This window comes from Ixodes scapularis, unplaced genomic scaffold (genome assembly GCF_016920785.2).
Source record: "Ixodes scapularis isolate PalLabHiFi unplaced genomic scaffold, ASM1692078v2 PGA_scaffold12__126_contigs__length_90152505, whole genome shotgun sequence".
NCBI lineage: Eukaryota > Metazoa > Arthropoda > Arachnida > Ixodida > Ixodidae > Ixodes > Ixodes scapularis.
Genome location: NW_024609838.1, coordinates 81,825,482 through 81,841,791, shown reverse-complemented (window position 1 = coordinate 81,841,791; position 16,310 = coordinate 81,825,482). Strand labels below are relative to the sequence as shown.

General features: G+C 47.1%; 1 protein-coding gene across 1 annotated transcript in view; it reads right to left on the bottom strand.

Moving 5' to 3' along the window:
* The window catches only part of LOC8023718, a 72,284-nt gene that overhangs the window by 35,722 nt on the left and 20,252 nt on the right, over window positions 1-16,310 (bottom strand). The window contains exons 7-8 of the mRNA XM_029980023.4: window positions 15,168-15,273; window positions 9,672-9,888 (exon numbers count right to left, since the gene is read on the bottom strand). Of these exons, the coding sequence (XP_029835883.4) occupies window positions 9,672-9,888; window positions 15,168-15,273 (323 nt within the window). The remainder of the gene's footprint in view (window positions 1-9,671; window positions 9,889-15,167; window positions 15,274-16,310) is intronic.

The window sequence follows — 16,310 nt, the reverse complement described above, 5'->3', positions numbered from 1 at the left end:
AGAGCCGCGCGGCTTCTTGTTTCAAAAAGCTTTTGATGCACAAAAACAACCGAACAGCAGCAGCCGACAGCCCGTGTCCGCCGGCTACGGCTCTCGCGCATTTTCCTCGGGCGTCGGGTTTCGCCATCACGCCTGTAGCGTTCCCCTCGCTGAGCAAGGGGGAAGGCACACCGTGGGGGAAGGGGAGGGAGAGGAACGCGATGCGCCTTGCACTTTGCCCTCCTATGCGCTCCATTCCTCTCTCCCTCGCAAACGCGCAAAAAAAAAAAAGAAAAAAAAAAAACGGAGGTACTTTAGTTTGTTTTTTTCGGCGGGTCGCGTGTAGCTCACGGGGCTCGCCGAGTTGCTCGTGTCTTTGTATTTGGTCTTTGGTCGCTCGCCCGTCTCCCCCTTCTTTCGTTTCTGCTGGTCGTCATTTTACAACTTGCGAGGATGTCTACCAAGCTGACGAAGCTTCGGACGACGACATGTCCGGAAGTTCTGACGATGAATAAGTTTTTGACATCGCCCTGTGATTTAGCTGAGAGTGCTGTATATAAAGGTTTGTTTCTTTTGCCCTAACTTTCCCCTGTTCCTTAAAAAAAAAAAAGAAAAAAAAAAAAAGGTCGACCTATAATTGAATCATTTTTTTTTTATTCTCGATGGGCTCAATAAATAGAGGTCAACCTATTTTCGTGGTCGACCTATTTTCGGGTAAATACGGTAAGTGGCAAGAAGTTCACGCCCAAATGCGCTGTAGCGGGTTTTTGTCGCAGTTAATTTTTTTTTAGAAGAAAGCGAGAGGTTTCCATTATCTACTTATGTATTATTGTAGTACTGCTCCGACGGCTGCACCAGAAGCATCTACCATAATATTGGTCGGTGCTTCAGGCTTAGGGTACACTAGCAAGGTGGCGTTGGCAATCGCAGTCTTAATGGTGCTGAATGCAGTTGAGGCTGAATCAGACCACGTGAATGGAGGTTTGGAATCTCCTGGGCCGACCAATAGATCATTCAGTGCTTGGACGATTTCCGCGCAACCGGGAATAAAGCGGCGGTAAAAATTTACCAGTCCCAGAAACTCTCTCAGCTGCCGTATGCTGGACGGTGTTGGATAGTCGCGAATAGCTTTCACCTTGTCGTCGAGTGGTCGAAGCCTCTGATTGTCAACATGGTGGCCTAAAAACTTTAGAGTTGGTACCCCGAATTCACATTTTGCGATATTAATAACGACGCCATGTTCATCTAAACGTTTGAATAGTTGATATAGGTGTCGTTCGTGTTCTTCAATGGATGCACTGGCCACTAGAATATCATCAAGATAAGCGAAGCAGAAGTCGAGTCCTCTGAGAACTTGGTCAATAAACTGTTGAAAGGTCTGGGCAGCATTACGTAACCCAAACGGCATCCGAACGAATTCGAAGAGGCCAAATGGAGTTACAATTGCTGTTTTTGGAATATCGTCAGGTGCGATGGGTACTTGATGGTATGCTCTGACAAGATCTATTTTTGAAAATACCGACATACCATAAAGATTTGCAGAGAAGTCTTGGAGATGAGGAATTGGGTAGCGGTCAGGGATTGTGTTGTTGTTGAGGGCACGGTAATCTCCGCATGGTCTCCAGTCACCACTTTTCTTTGGTACTAGGTGTAACGGAGATGCCCAGTTGCTAGAGGAAGGTCGTATCAGTCCCAAATCCATCATGTGCTGAAATTCTTGACGTGCCACTTGCAATTTTTCGGGAGCTAGGTGGCGGGCGTGAGCATGCACGGGAGGCCCGGTGGTTCTGATGAAGTGTTGCACATCGTGTTTGACTGGTCGCTCCGTGTTGCATGGTTGTGTAAGGCTGGGGAAGTTTCCAATGATGGTGTCGTAGTTTGTCTTTGTCCTCAGACGGAAGAGTGTAGGACTCAGCAGTGGTGGATTAGACACGACACCGCGTCTAACAGTTTGTGGTGCATCGTGTCCACCAGCAGACCGAAATGAGTTAGAAAATCAGCTCCAATGATGGGATATTGAACATTTGCAATTATAAAGACCCTTCGGAGCGTATGTCGTAGTCCGAAATCTACAGTTACTGATTTCTCACCGTAGGTGGTGATGGCAGTTCCATTGGCTGCTTGCAGAGCATTAGTAGTAGTTTTGATTTTGCGGTCTTGTGAGGTGGCAGGAATAACACTGACTTCTGCTCCTGTATCAATTAGAAATCGGACATGTGTTTGGCGATCAGAAACGAAGAAGAGCGTGGGGCGGCCGGAGGACGAGCCAACTGAACTGGCCGCCGTCAGTGGTTGGTCCGGGTGTTTCCCTGAAAAAAGCAGGGGTTCTGGCACTGGCGTGCGTAGTTATCAAACTTGCGATGGTACCAGCATATTTGACTGTTCGGAGACGATGCTCGTGGGCTGCCGCGAGAGAAATTTCTACGAGGCGATTGGCTGTCTCGTCGAGTCGAGAAATTATCTGTCTGACGCTGGTTTGTGCTGCGACGGCTCGGTGAGCGTGGCAGTCGCAGAGTTGTCTCAACCAAATGAGTGAGGTGGCGTACTTCCTCTCGGAGTTTCTGAACTTCTGACGTTTGAGTGCTGACTGGAACCAGTGCAATAGTGGCCACAAAAGGTACAGCAATATCCAAAATTTTGTCCGCGAGCTCGACTAAGCAATTCAAAGAAATGTCGCTGGACGTCGCCAAAATCATGCGCGCGTTACTCGGGATTCGTTGCAGAAAGAGTTCTCGCAGTATGGTGCCATCGAAGGAAGCTGCCCGATCTCCGAGAAGTTGCCGCATTGATCTTAGCAATCGAGATGGCTTGCGGTCCCCTAACTCTTCAGTTGTAAGAAGTTGTTGAAGACGTCGTTGCTCTGATGCCGTCGTGCGCTTTATGAGCTCTTCTTTGATCTTGTCGTATGGGTGAGTGGCGGGGGGGTTCATAATAATATCCCGTACTTCTCCAGCTTCACTTGGTTGGAGGGCGCTGATTACGTAACGAAATTTTGTCTCTTGTCGTGATATGTTGCGTGTTGCGAAAAGAGACTCAATGTGCGCAAACCAGAGACCTGGATCTGCTGGCCAAAAGGGTGGGACCTTGACAGCCACGGCAGTAATGGCTGAAGGGGGCTCACCGGCAGCTTGCATGGCCTGTGTTCTTTGTCCGGGTCACCACTTGATGTGACTCAATTTTATATATATCACAATTTAATCGTGGAGACGGCCGTGAGTGTTGTAGTCATTCTAACCCGTGTCTCCTCGTGATCATCATTGTCCCGAGGGCTTGAGGAAGACGTTTTCTTCTTCTTTTGCAGCCACCACACAGCAATCACATCGCTGCAATTGTTAACACAGGACGACATTGCACTCGGTTTGGAAGACCCAGTAAGGTAGGCAACAGTCGCTAGCAACTTAATGCTTGCGATGTGCTACCATTTTCGGTGAAGGTACAGTGTAGACCGCATATAACGTATGTCTCGGGAGTCGCGAAAATCCGCACTATAAGCGGTACCGCACTATAACCAAAACATCAATTTTTTAGGCCAAAATACATGCCATCAGACAACTTACCTTTGTAAAAGAATTTATTTTATGTTAGATGAAAAAATAAGCTTAGTTTGAGGAAAGTCTTTATTTCACCAGACTAGTATACACTTCTCTCTCAAGTGTGTCACACATTTTGAAACAAATGAGCGGCTTTTGCCTGGCGCAGCCTTTCGCACGTCCGCGGATCAGTCCGTCGTGTGAATTGGCTAGCGGCGTCGCGGGTTGCGGACGGACGTTGCGAGCGTTCAGGATTGCTAACCCTAATCACTTTTCTCCGGAGATGAAAACGCGTGAAAATTCGCATCCTTCATACGGTACGCGCCAGTAATACCTTGCACTTGAGCACACGCATGAAATGCGCCAAATAAGAAATCCGGGCGATGTTCGAAAACACAAATGCTTAGAAAGCACCACTGTAGTCGAAGTAAACAAACACAACGACACGGGCGTTTCTGCCGACTTGAGAGCGCCGCCACGACATCGCCGCTCGAGTAGGTGGATCTTCTCTTCTAATACGTGCCGGGTTATCATAGCGACACACGACGAAAATTCACAGTCGAGGATAGCGCTTTTACGCGGAACGATGAGATGAACGCCGTCTACGACGTCGATCACAACGTTGATCACAACCGACGCCTTGTTCGCGGATAGAAGCAGCCGGCCCGCGACGGGCACGCAACGCGCGCGAACACTTCTCCTGTCGTTGCGGTTGTTGGTTTCCAACGCAGTGGAGGGACGCACGCACGTGAACGACACGTGCGTGCGTCCCTCCGTCGCTAGGGCAACTGAAGCCTCTCTTCGAGCACCCTCCTTGCCCCGCGAGTGCCGCTTGCGCAACGCTTGCGGCTCGCGCCATCAGCGCCGTTATCTAGTGTCGCACAGGCAAGCGTGCTCGCTGCTCCAGTCGTCGGCGCGGTCGGCGGGCTGTGCCAGAAACCGCACTATAACCGGTATTTCCCGTCGCGCGCCTGCGTTTTAAGCGGTATGTAATTACATGGAGTTCTATGGGAGGCGAACCGGTGGTTTAAAAAAACCGCGTTATACCCGGTCCTGCACTATAAGCGGTTACGTTGTAAGTGGTCTATACTGTACCTTGGGGGAAGGTCATTACATGCGACCTCTTTTGCCGAGGCGATGCAAGCGGATACAACTGGTCAACCACTCCCTTTGCATTCTCATATCTGAACAAATCTAAAATATTAACCTAGATCACAAAACTTTTTTGTTAAGTTACAGCATTTTCCGTGTGAAATACAAAAAATGAAAGACGTTTACAACACCCTGTAACACCGAATTAGAGTGCAGCTCTTGAGGACGAGGAGGAAAAGGTACTCAGGGGAGGGTATACCCCTCCCCCCTCTTCATCCTGCTGCTGCAGCTCCTCCTCCTCCTCCTCCTCCTCCTCCTCCTCCTCCTCCTCCTCCTCCTCCTCCTCCTCCTCCCCCGCAGTGCATTATGGGAAATGTCCCATAATGCAACGCGCGGGACTCGTGACCATAGAGTTATTACAAATACCGTGGAAGCCAATACTGGCAACTCCCGCGGAAAACGGGCGAAAAAAGATTGCAGCGCCCCTGGCGAGCTCGGAGTCTCCGCTGGCAGACAAATTCTCCGAAATGCATTGGTTTTGCCTATCTCCGTGCGAGGTGACCAACGAAAAAAAATTGTTACGGACATTCGCTGCTTTGAAAGTTAAAAAATGGGTGCCAGCTCATGAGTGAAAGACATTCTCTTCCCGTGGGAAAGATGTTACAGCTTTCTGGGTGCAATTTCGGAGTTCTCCCGAAGAAAACATTCTGTCACAACTTATGTAAGCCAAGCAAAACACGAATGTATGCCTTCGCGCTGTTTCGTGAAAAAGGGAAATGTACAAACATTTCAGAACATAGCTTCGTTTCAACTTTATTGTTCTTATCAGTCAATTCGTTTTGTAGTTGCAATTCCCATTTCTCATGAGTGTCTTGCTTATAACCGTTTCGCCGAACAGGCGAGCTGGCTAATCCCGTTAAGATTGTCTCCGGATGAAGGAGCAGAAGTCAATTTCGAACCACGTACGTTACGGCGATGTCAGTATGCTCCGAAAGAAGGCGTTGTGCATATGCAAAGCTGACGCGATTATAGATTAACAAAAGCGGAGTTACGAAAAAAGCAGACTTCTCGCGCTTGCAAAGAAAGAAGGGGAGAGCGTCGTAGCCCCGCGAAAAAAGATGATTTCAGTCACGTTATTTACAGTGCACAAATTCCGATTGTTAGCGCGAGGACGACCAACATCTTCTGCTTCGCTGCTTCTTTACTTCTACGATAAAGGCCGACACCCGTTGAACCGTCTCCACTCTTTTCATTTTTGAGTCTTCTTTCTTTTATATTTTTGAGGCGACGGCACTCTGCCGCGTTATTTCTTCCTTCTGCTTATATGTTGCTGTGTATATTTTTGTTTGCTTTTTGCTTTTTCTTTTCTTTTTTTTGCCCGACGTGTAAACAATCGCGTATCCTTGCTTTGTTTGGCTTAGTTTTTACTCCCTTTCCTTCGCTTCAGCGCTTACTACCCCTGGTTCGTCTGCGCTAGGCCCGGGCATTTTGAGGGCCGTCTGCAACTTTGCTGCTGTGTTTGTTGTTTTCTTCCACTGTCGTCTCCTATAACCTCCTATTTTCGCCTTCGATTGAGTTTCTAATCCAAAATCGTCATACGTGCTTTTTGATATTTATTAAATATATTAAGAAGTGTAAGCTCGTTACCCATTTTTATTCCAATTTTATTTCTGTACTCCGGCCGGCACGTCTGCTACGGGTCATCGTTTGTTGGTCGACCGGCCGCATTCGAGAACAAGTTTGTGCGATGTGGTGGAAAATCTTTCTTCTGCTTCCTACATCGACCTACGGACACCTACGTCAACAAGTACTTGAATGCACTTTTAAACTGCTTCGTCAAGCGAGCGAACGAACAACCCGCCAAAGTCACTGGAAAAAGCAATTCGAAAGCAAAAAAAGGTTTCTCACTGCTAGCACATATAGAAGATTGCTGCCTGCGACCAAAACATTTCTGCGACTCTTTTTTACCGGGCAGTGTGAGCTGCACTACGTTATTTATTTTCCCTGTTTTGTTTTTAGTTCGTACCTACGCCGCGAAAGCAAATAAAGAAATGTACAACAAGCAGCTGAAAAAAAAAAGGGTCGCTTTCTTCTTTTTTCATTAGTTTCGTCTGTTGCTTCCGCTTTGTTTGTCGTGAACTCAACACCGGTGGCGACCACCAGCTATTCATTTGCTGCTTTCCATTTTTCTTTCTTTTTTTCTATAAGCGCCGCAACGACCGTCGTTGTTGAAATAGTTTTTTGCTAGCTTCTTTGTTTTATTCGCCGTTGTTCGCTTCTCTTTCCCGTTTCTTCTTATTTTCGTCGGGAATGGCGACACCATTTTTTCTGCAAAGTTCGGTAAGTGTTTGCACGTTCATTTTTATCCTTACGTTTTGTTTTGTTTTTATGCTCCAGCAGCTCGTGCGCTTGCTCTGCTAATATTAACATGTCGTTTTTGCATGTTTTAACGATTACGACGTAGTTCGAGTAGCTAAACGCCTTTTTTCCGCTTCCCAGACGCGTTTCAAACGCGTGTGATCCCCTGAGAGGCGTTTGAGACCGCTAAATAAACTACTCTATCTTTGTTTATGGGCGCGTTGTTATTTGATTGTCGTTGCAGTTGCGATCAGTGGATTCCGCTTTGCAAGCGAACTGACCGTAATAAATTGTTTCTGCTGTTAGGGTGACGATACGGGGCTTGTAAAGCTCGAGGACGTCGCGGAGCCTATACTTTTCCATTGCGACGACTGCTTCCGCAGACTCCGAGTCCGCTAGAGGCGCCACTGTCACGTTCGCCGCCGCTCCTATGTGTTTTCGGAGGAGTTTCCAGTATTGGCGAAGCTATATTGTATTTGGTTATTATAATGTACGCTAGAGGTTCAAGTGGCGCTAGTGTGCTGACGCAAATTGAAGCAGACAGCAACCAGTCCAAAATCGACTTACGGTAATGCATTCCTAGGGGAAAAAGTGAGTGCATTTTCTCCCTGCGCTCAATCCTAAGAGCAAATATCTCAAATAATTCGTACGTACTAGGTAGCTTGGAACATTTCTCAGTCAGGCCGGCAAAATAACTGGTCAGTTACGGCGTTCTTCTTTCAAATTCATTGCATTAAAAACGGTGCTGGAACGGCTTCGTACGTGTATTTATGTGCACTGTCAGACACTGTTAGCGCGAACACGGTTCTAAGTGGACTGTCTGGACCAAATCCGAGACATATAGTTGTCCGACAGGGACGATGCGGGACTCCGGACGCTTTATGAAAAGTCGGGACAGTCACGAAAAATCCAGGATGGTTGGTAACCCTACTGCCGCCACTTGCTTTTAAGGGTCGCACGAGGTGCGGGCTTGTGCATTGGCGTATTTAATGATTTGATGCTCCTTGTGAGACAAAGAAATGCATCAAGGGGCTTCATTACAGCGCGGGAATGTTCGGAGTGTTCTAGGGACTCGCGAAGCGTGTGGTTACGCGGCGCGTTCTTGCCACTACAGGATGATTCAAGGAGAGGCCAGGCTCTTTAAATCGACCACAAAATTTGGTTTCTTAACCTATTGCGCTACGACTTTGTACAGCGTTGCACACAGATGGTGCTTTTTTTTTTGTAAAATTTGCAAAGAGCAAACTTACTTGAGGAAAAAGTAAAGAAAGAAAAAGGCTTAGCTCCTATGGAAACGCAGCAAAGCCACCGGTCTTCAAACAACACAGCGCCGTTTCGCACGGGAGACAAGAGATGGCGCAACCGGTCACGACGCCTACTGCTGCCAACAAACAAGCATACGACGCCGAAAGCCGGAGTCTTTAGCAGACGAAGAGCTGCAGTTCCTTGTTGTTACCGTTCCTGTTTTTTGTTTCTGCAACCTGCGGAATGCGCGCCGCTTTTGAGCTGAAAAGATTGTCTGCTTAGGACGCCGGCTCTCGGTGCCGTATGCTCGTTCATTGGTGGCGTTCGTTGCGCCATCTCTTGTCTCCCGTGCGAAACGGCCCCGTGTTGTTTGAAGATCGATGGCTTCGCTGCATTTCCATAGGAGCTAAGCCTTTTTCTTTTTTTACTTTTTCCTCAGGTAAGTTCGCTCTTTGCAAATTTTACAAAAAAAATGCACCATCTTTGGGCAAGGCTGCACGAAGTCGTAGCGCGATAGGTTAAGAAACCAAATTTTGCGGTCAATTTAAAGAGCCTGGCCTCTCCTTAAATAACCCTGTAGATTGGCTGCGTAGGTAGTGGCGTTGGCCAAGTCACTCTAAAATTGAAAGTAAAAGCCCGTCGCGCAGCGGCAAGACAATGCACGCTGCCATGGCATCACTACACCGTACATGTGTCACCTCACATTGACCCTATTTTTTGCGTGGTGCAGCAGACAGAAATCTTACGCAGACCACTCTCCGGCAAAACGGTGAAACCAATTTTAGCGGAGTCAAGCAGAGGACTCGTGCCGGGAGTCACCATCCGTGCAAACTGTGAAAACAGCAACAACAAATGCTCCAGCTTGGGGCACTCGGTGCTGGTGTCGCCATCTCGTTGAATCCATTGAGAATAATTCTAGCGAAAACTGTCCTGTCAAACTTATCTACACAAATACGCAAATACCGAGACTTTTAGGCTTCCCGTCAGCATCATAAAATTGAAGTAGGAGACACCTCTAGTCCGCACTACCATTCATTTTGACACTTTTATCATCTAAGAAAATATAATTTCAAAATTGCCTCAAAATGCGCTCAAAACAGTTAGGACGGTTGTATTTCTGGACTTTATTAGAAATCTCTAGCACTCTTAGGGGAAAATTCAAGGGTCATACGACTTTCATTACATCTTCAATAATGAACCTCAAAGATGATCGATAGCCTGGCGCACACCTGAAACTCAGCTGCATGTAGCGGAACTCGCCCACTAAATGACGAGCGGGTGAATCCCCCTAAAGCCTAACAACCACTCGAGATTCTGCAAGGCAGAAGATCCTCCTGATTACGAGGGAGGAAGAAACAGGCAATGGTGAACAGTGTAGAAGGGGAGAGAGGAGGAAGCGAGAGAAAAGCGGAAAGCGCAAACTGGTCGTTGGTCTTTAAAGGAGCGGGAGCGAAGGGGCGGCCTCACCAGCCGTGGATGCCGTGGCGGGCCATGAGGTAGCGGTTCTCCCGGGTCTCCACGCACACGTAGATCTGCTCCTTGAAGCGGCCCGTGTCGGGCTTCCAGCGCTCCACCATGTGGGTCTTGTTGATCACCACCAGGGCGTCGAAGTTGGCCGTGTTCACCCAGCTGCCCGTGAAGTTGTCTGGCAGCGTGCAGCTGGGGGCCACCACCTCCGTCTTCACTGCGAGGCACCCACCGCAAACCAAAAAGTGCTACAGGGGCGCTCGCAAAAAGACACACTTAAATGCGTAGCATTTATGAGACAGTTTCAGGAGACACCTTTTTGGTTGTCTTTCGCCAATGTTTTTACCGTACATTCCGCCCAAGCCTCCAAACTGGTCCTGGAGTGGCAATAAACTGTGTGTGCAATTGTTTGGGTGCAGTATTTTCTAAAGCGATGTAAAGTGAAAGACAATATTCTTCTCTTTTTATTAAAGTGTCTTTAACATACTTTCAAACTGACGCTGAGAATAATTTTGCCACTGACAGGCACAAATCAAACTCTTTTTTTAGGCTATCTAAAATTTCGATAAAACAAAATATGGCCGAAAAACTTCCGAAAACAACCAGCGTTTATACGGCGCGAGGTTGGATAAGGTTTGCCCTTCCTCCCTCAAGACACAACGTCCGTTCGTCTCGCTTCGTCTGTCGTTATGGCCAATAGACCTCATTGAAAGACAATTGAAATGCCAAATAGCAGGCCGGGATTGCAGCTAATCGTTTGGCATTTCATGTCGCACAATTGTACGATACAAATGTAAGAGCTCGTGCCTAACAATCATCCGTGCGCTGTACAAACTGTAATTAAAAATTTACTGCCAAAGAAGACTGCAGATGCCGTCCCCACGGAGCTACAATCACAACCTGTCCTCAGAACGAAAGTCAAGGAAGACGACGCTCAGAAATTGTTTTTCTCAGCTAGGGAGGCGAGGGTCCAAACAATGAACTGGGTGTTACGAATAAATATTGGGTTATTTCCAAAACATTTTGCAGCGAAAGCTGCTATAGAGACTTTCCAGCTATACTTGTGCCGTTGGTGCTGTGCCAGCCAGGCAGAGAACTTTGTTTCACACGAGCTCATGACTGCACCACCCAGCGACATTACGCAATGTGCCCACGCTTGGCTCTTGCCAGGTGGCATTGTCTTCCATGCTTAGCGGGCGACTGAACATTCTTCAGTGACATACTTCGTTTGAGTGTACAATTAGATGTAAGACAACCCACCACTCGTAACTGTACCCCTCTCTGTTTAGTCTTAAAGGGGCCCTGCAATCATATTTAAGCGTCTACCTTTTTTGCGGTTTCCACGTCTCTTGGGGTTCGGGGAAGCCAGCGGGCACGGAAAGAGTAACTAAATATCAGTGCGCCATATTTTAACCGGACGACGCGGAAACCTCCTCCACCGACGAGGGCGACCCGCAGTACCGAAAGCGCGCAAAATGTGACGTCTTTGGTCCTTGGCTTGCCACTGGTCAAAGCCGCTAAAAGCTTTTTTTTTAGTGGAGATACAAAATATAAGTGTTCGCAAACCGTTTCAATTATGTATGAAAGTAGTTTTTGTTCACTATTATAGATCAGAAAAGAAACAAATGCAGGTTAGAAAGTACAGAAACAAGAAATGACCCGTCGACATACCCGCCACCAAGCGGCGGAAAAAACGGCGCATACTAGAAAGAACTAGTGGGATGAGGCTACGACGAACGAGGAGCGTAGAAAGGTCCCGGATGTACGCGGTGGCGCTGCGGTCGTATACCGGCTCGAGAATCCGACTGGTTCCGAGCGTTCCGAAGGCCTTCGGCGCGGGCCCTGCTGGCGATTTGGCCATTTGTCGGTGCGTCAGCGCGAAGTGGCTCCCGTTCTGAACTGATCATTACCTCGTGTTTGCTGTCGTTTGTGGCCAATGAAGTGTTACGCCGAATTAGTGTTTAGTCGCGCAGCAAATGCAATGCGAGCTGCCCTGGCTGCCTGCTTCATACAGCCTACCCAACACGTGCTTTAGCGGCGCCCTCTCGAGCCGTCGACACGGAGTGCGGCAGCCGTGAGCGCTCGATGAGCTCACTACTCCTCCTCCAGTTCACGGCCACTCAAGCGAGGACCTAAGACGTCATGAAGGAGGTTATTTTTTGCTTGTTTTTGTAATTCTCTAATTTGCCTATAACTTTTAAAATAAAGCGAAATTTGAGAAAAGAAAATTTTGATTAAGTTACTACGTTCACTACGCTCAGGTTCAGTGCAAATTAAAAACTAGTCAAAAAGTCATCGCAGGGCCCCTTTAACCACGGTCCAACCCGACATACATTTTATTTATGTGCACAAGAGCCCGTAAAGATGTCACCTCTACGGGTTACGTGTTCCGGCCTCTGTTTCTGAAGTTCAATATTTTATTTAAGGGGGGACATGGCCTGGGAGGGTCAACTTTTGAACCGTTTCCTTAAATTGATTCAAACTTTCAGGGTGAACTGAACCCCATTAGGATTGATGACATCTAAAGTTTCAGTCTTGTAGGCCAATTCTACAACACCCAATGCTTAGAAAGCTCCAGAAAAAAGTGACTTCAGGAGGAAATGTATTTAAAAAATTAAATAATTGCAATCCACAAAACGTTTGTTTTAATGTGAAATAGAATACCCATAGTGCAAGTTAAGGTAAAAATTAATTGTAGAAAATGCAATTTTAGAGAAAAACAATAACACCCAAAATGTGCAAAGGATTTTATCAAAATTCTGTGTTTTCAAATATTCAGTTTTTGTCATGAAGAAGTTAACTTTTTCAGAATATGAGTTCCTTAACTTGTTCCTCAGGAAATTTCAGTCCAGGACACCATTGAATGAAATCTTTACACTTTCAAAATATCAAATGATACATTTCCTCATACTACATTTCATGCCAAAAAGTGGAACGGAGAAAAATGGAATTTAAGTTTCAACTTCTGTTTTCTTCCTTTTCTATGAGCCCGAGGTAGGCAAAATTCACCTGGGACATTGTTAGCACCTTCCTCTTTGAGACTTTGTTGTTCCCCTGGCAATAGCTACCAGTCTGTGTCATTTATAGGCAAGCTAATTTTAGTAGCAGCATTCCTTGACGGATAAACTGGCAAGAACTAAGAGGCAAATCATACTAAGGAAAAGCAGCAAAGCAGAAATATGATCTGAAGTGGAAGATACTGTGAAGGGCTGTTACTGAAGATGAAACAATATCACGTTGCCGGGCAGGACCAATCGTAAACCCTGTTTCGGGTCTCAACCAATAAGATTGCTCATACCAAATTTTCAGGATTTTTTCTGTTTGAATGTAAAGGGATCTCCTGGCCATTGATATTTTTAAACTTTGAAAGCTTCTATGGGCGAAATCTAGAGTAAATGGCGCTTTCAATGAGGGCAAAATGTTCTGGCTATGTTAAACAAGTATGAAGCAGCACTAAAAAAAAAAAAAACACAAAACTTGCTCCCTGCTGACTTGGAGGGCTGCCGACATGTCGAAAATAATTTATTGTGAGATAAATCCTGCATGTTTATAAATGAAAGTTTCTGAAATCATTCTTTGGAAGTTAATAAACATAAACATATAATTTTTGAAAAAAACATTTTTTTCTGAAAATTTGGAATTCCGAGGCCATGTCCCCCCTTAACTTTCCCGGGCATCCCATATTGTGACGTAGCCTCCCGTATTCGGGGAACAGCTGATCGTCAAGCACTTCCTTTACGCTCCACTGCCGGTAATCACGTGCCCTCGCGTGCTTCATGAACAAACGCCGTTTGCGATGCCTGGGTCGTCGAGCGCCAGATGCCGCTGGCTTTTTGCAGGTTATTTTTCTGCCCTTTACCTGCCCGAGTAATCTGTCTTGTCGCAAATTTATGTCGGTATGCGGCTTTGTGCGCGATAGTTTCTGTGTGATGACGCGAAAATTAGACTGTTGCGTCAGCGACGAGTGTTCAACATCCCTGCGCGAGACTGGCAAAAGGTTTGTCAACACCGCTTCTCTCTGTCGTTTGCTGTATGACCCAGACAAGCTGCGGCACAAACTAGTGCTTGTGTGAGCTTCCCTCGCAGTGGTTTCTGTGGGGCAACGTAAAAATGCTGCAGTCACCACTACCGGTGCTGTACACTGCACAATATGCTCGAGTGACGTCACCACCGTGCTGCCTTATTGGACTCAGTCTAGTCGTCTGCAGAGTTCATTAAATGAAGGACGCCTACTGAAATGACGCCTTCGAAGCAGTATTTATTTGTTAGTGAAACGCGGTGCCCGCGCCAAGCATTGTGGTTTGCGATCGGTTGCGTGGTAAATCGGGTAAGCAACGATTGCCTAGTCCCATCACTGTTGCAAGTGGAGAGTTACAGTCGTCACCTGCTGTCACACTTGGCAACACGCAGTGGGAAGGTTTTTGTCCCTCTTCTTTGTACTGCAAGATGGAGTCAGGTACTTTTGCCACTTTGTGACGACGTTGTACCACTCGATTCGCAATTTCGGTTTGGTATCAGATTGTAATGCACACGTCATTTCTAGCTGTACATTTTTATAAAACAGGCATGTTAGAATTGGGTAAGTATGGTATATTTTACACCGTGGCCGGAACGCACATCGCTTTTACGTTTTCCGGCACATGCGAAATGCATCTCGGTTTCGACCATGCTTATGGGCAGGGACGTTGTCTCATGTGTGCACTGTGTCCCCCTTCTTACATACGTCAGCATGTAGGAATAACGCAATAACAGCTATCGCGATCGCTTCGTTGCACACTGTGGCAAAAAGCTGCAGATTTTTCTGCACTGACAAGGTCCATCGGCTGCTCGTTGAATTAGAAAGCCATACCAACAGCCCTGCAAATCGTCCAATACTCTTTGAACGTGGATCTGCGGCGGCTTTATCGTAAAATCCTGCACGTATGCCCTCCCGTTTTTCTGGCTAAAAGTCTCTAACATCAAAATTCCAAAACATCGCCCATCCCCCAGATTCCCGCTAGGGCACCGCTATTCAATGTCCGACAGGTATGACATTACCGTGCGACCTGTGGTACTGGTACGTGCGGCAGTCGAGTTCGTAGCGGGTTCACGCACGTTCATCGCACCACAACACACGAATCTGGTGCGTCTAAGACCTACGGTATCTGCTCCCTCAACACGCGAGTTTGCAGCTGGTTCCTGCATCTTTATTGCATCATTAAACCCGAACCTTCTGCGTCCGCGATATTCGTTCCCGTGAAACAGGAGTTTGCAGTGATTTCCTGTGCATTTATCACAATGCAGAACGCAAGCTTGCCGTGTCCACGACGTGCGGTGTAAGTTCCCGTGTCGCACGGTTTGCAGGAACTGCTCCCGGACTTCTCGCTACTTTCCGGATAAAATTTTGCAGCCGCATCCCCAAAGATCGCGCACCCCATGTTCTTCACCACTTATCATTTCGAGCGAGCATTCTTCCGGGATGATGCGGTAGTCGGGCCTCGCAGAGTGCAAACTTACCCTGTTCGAGACGATATCGCTCCGGGGATTCCTGGGGCGTCTTGAGCGAAGAGCACTCGGGGGTGATGGACACCCCGAGGAAGATGTCGTCGTCCCGGTTCGCCAACTGCGAGGGGCGTCAACTCACTCACTCACTTCGTCAGCCACGTAGAAATTATCCCAGAGGCTGGATCGCACAATCTCTTTGACTCTCATTGAGTGCGCAGTGTTTGCTTGTAACCGCCAACAACGAGAGGATGCAGAGGGGCCACCTTATGCATCATTCATTCACCATACGTTTAAAATAATTTGGACAATGTTACAGCGACCATTAGTCATTAATAGTGCGTAGATTCGATCTCGCAAAGACTGCAAAGGTTTTGGTGCGTAGTGCATGCCTCGTACAGTGTTACGAGGCTGCACAACACATGGCGCCGGTGTGACAGTGTTCACTAGTCGTAAGTAGTTCAAATGGGGTAGATCAGACTCAAATGCAGACGTAATAACCAGCCTCAACTGTACGAAAAGTAACGATTCTCCGGGAGAACAAACAACCTTCGGGGGTGGTGTGGCAGCTTTGAGTTTTTAGCACATTTTGGAGAAGTGGATGCACAAAAATCTTGTTTTAAAGTGCCTTTGTATAAAAAAAAAAATCACACTTTGGAGCAGCTCGGGAGTGTGTTACTTTGGGGGCAATTCGGCACGGCTTCCTATTAGTGTGCCAAGGTGCATCGATGTGACCACTACTGCGTGATGCCCGTTAAAAACCTCAAAGTTAGCAGCACACTGCACTGGCCAAATTGCCCTTCTACGAATGTAAAGTGGTGCCACAAACACTCAAATTTGGCTTTTGCTTCCATTAGTGCCAGTGGACAAAGGTTAGCAGGATTAATATAAGCGTGCTAATTGCCGCCACCCAGAAGTCGACGTAGAGAACTAATTTAACGTTCTCGACGGGAAAAGAAGTTCCAGAACTCGGGGTTACCCGATTAAAAAATTAGGAGCAATTTACGGACATTTTCATTATAAAACTGGACCTACCCCCGGCAACAGGCGCTATTTACATCCGCGTATTTGTGTGCTTTGTTGGCCGCCATTTTTCCCTCAAAATTTATGAAAATCACTCGTACATTTTTTGACTGGATTACGGCACCCTCCAAACAT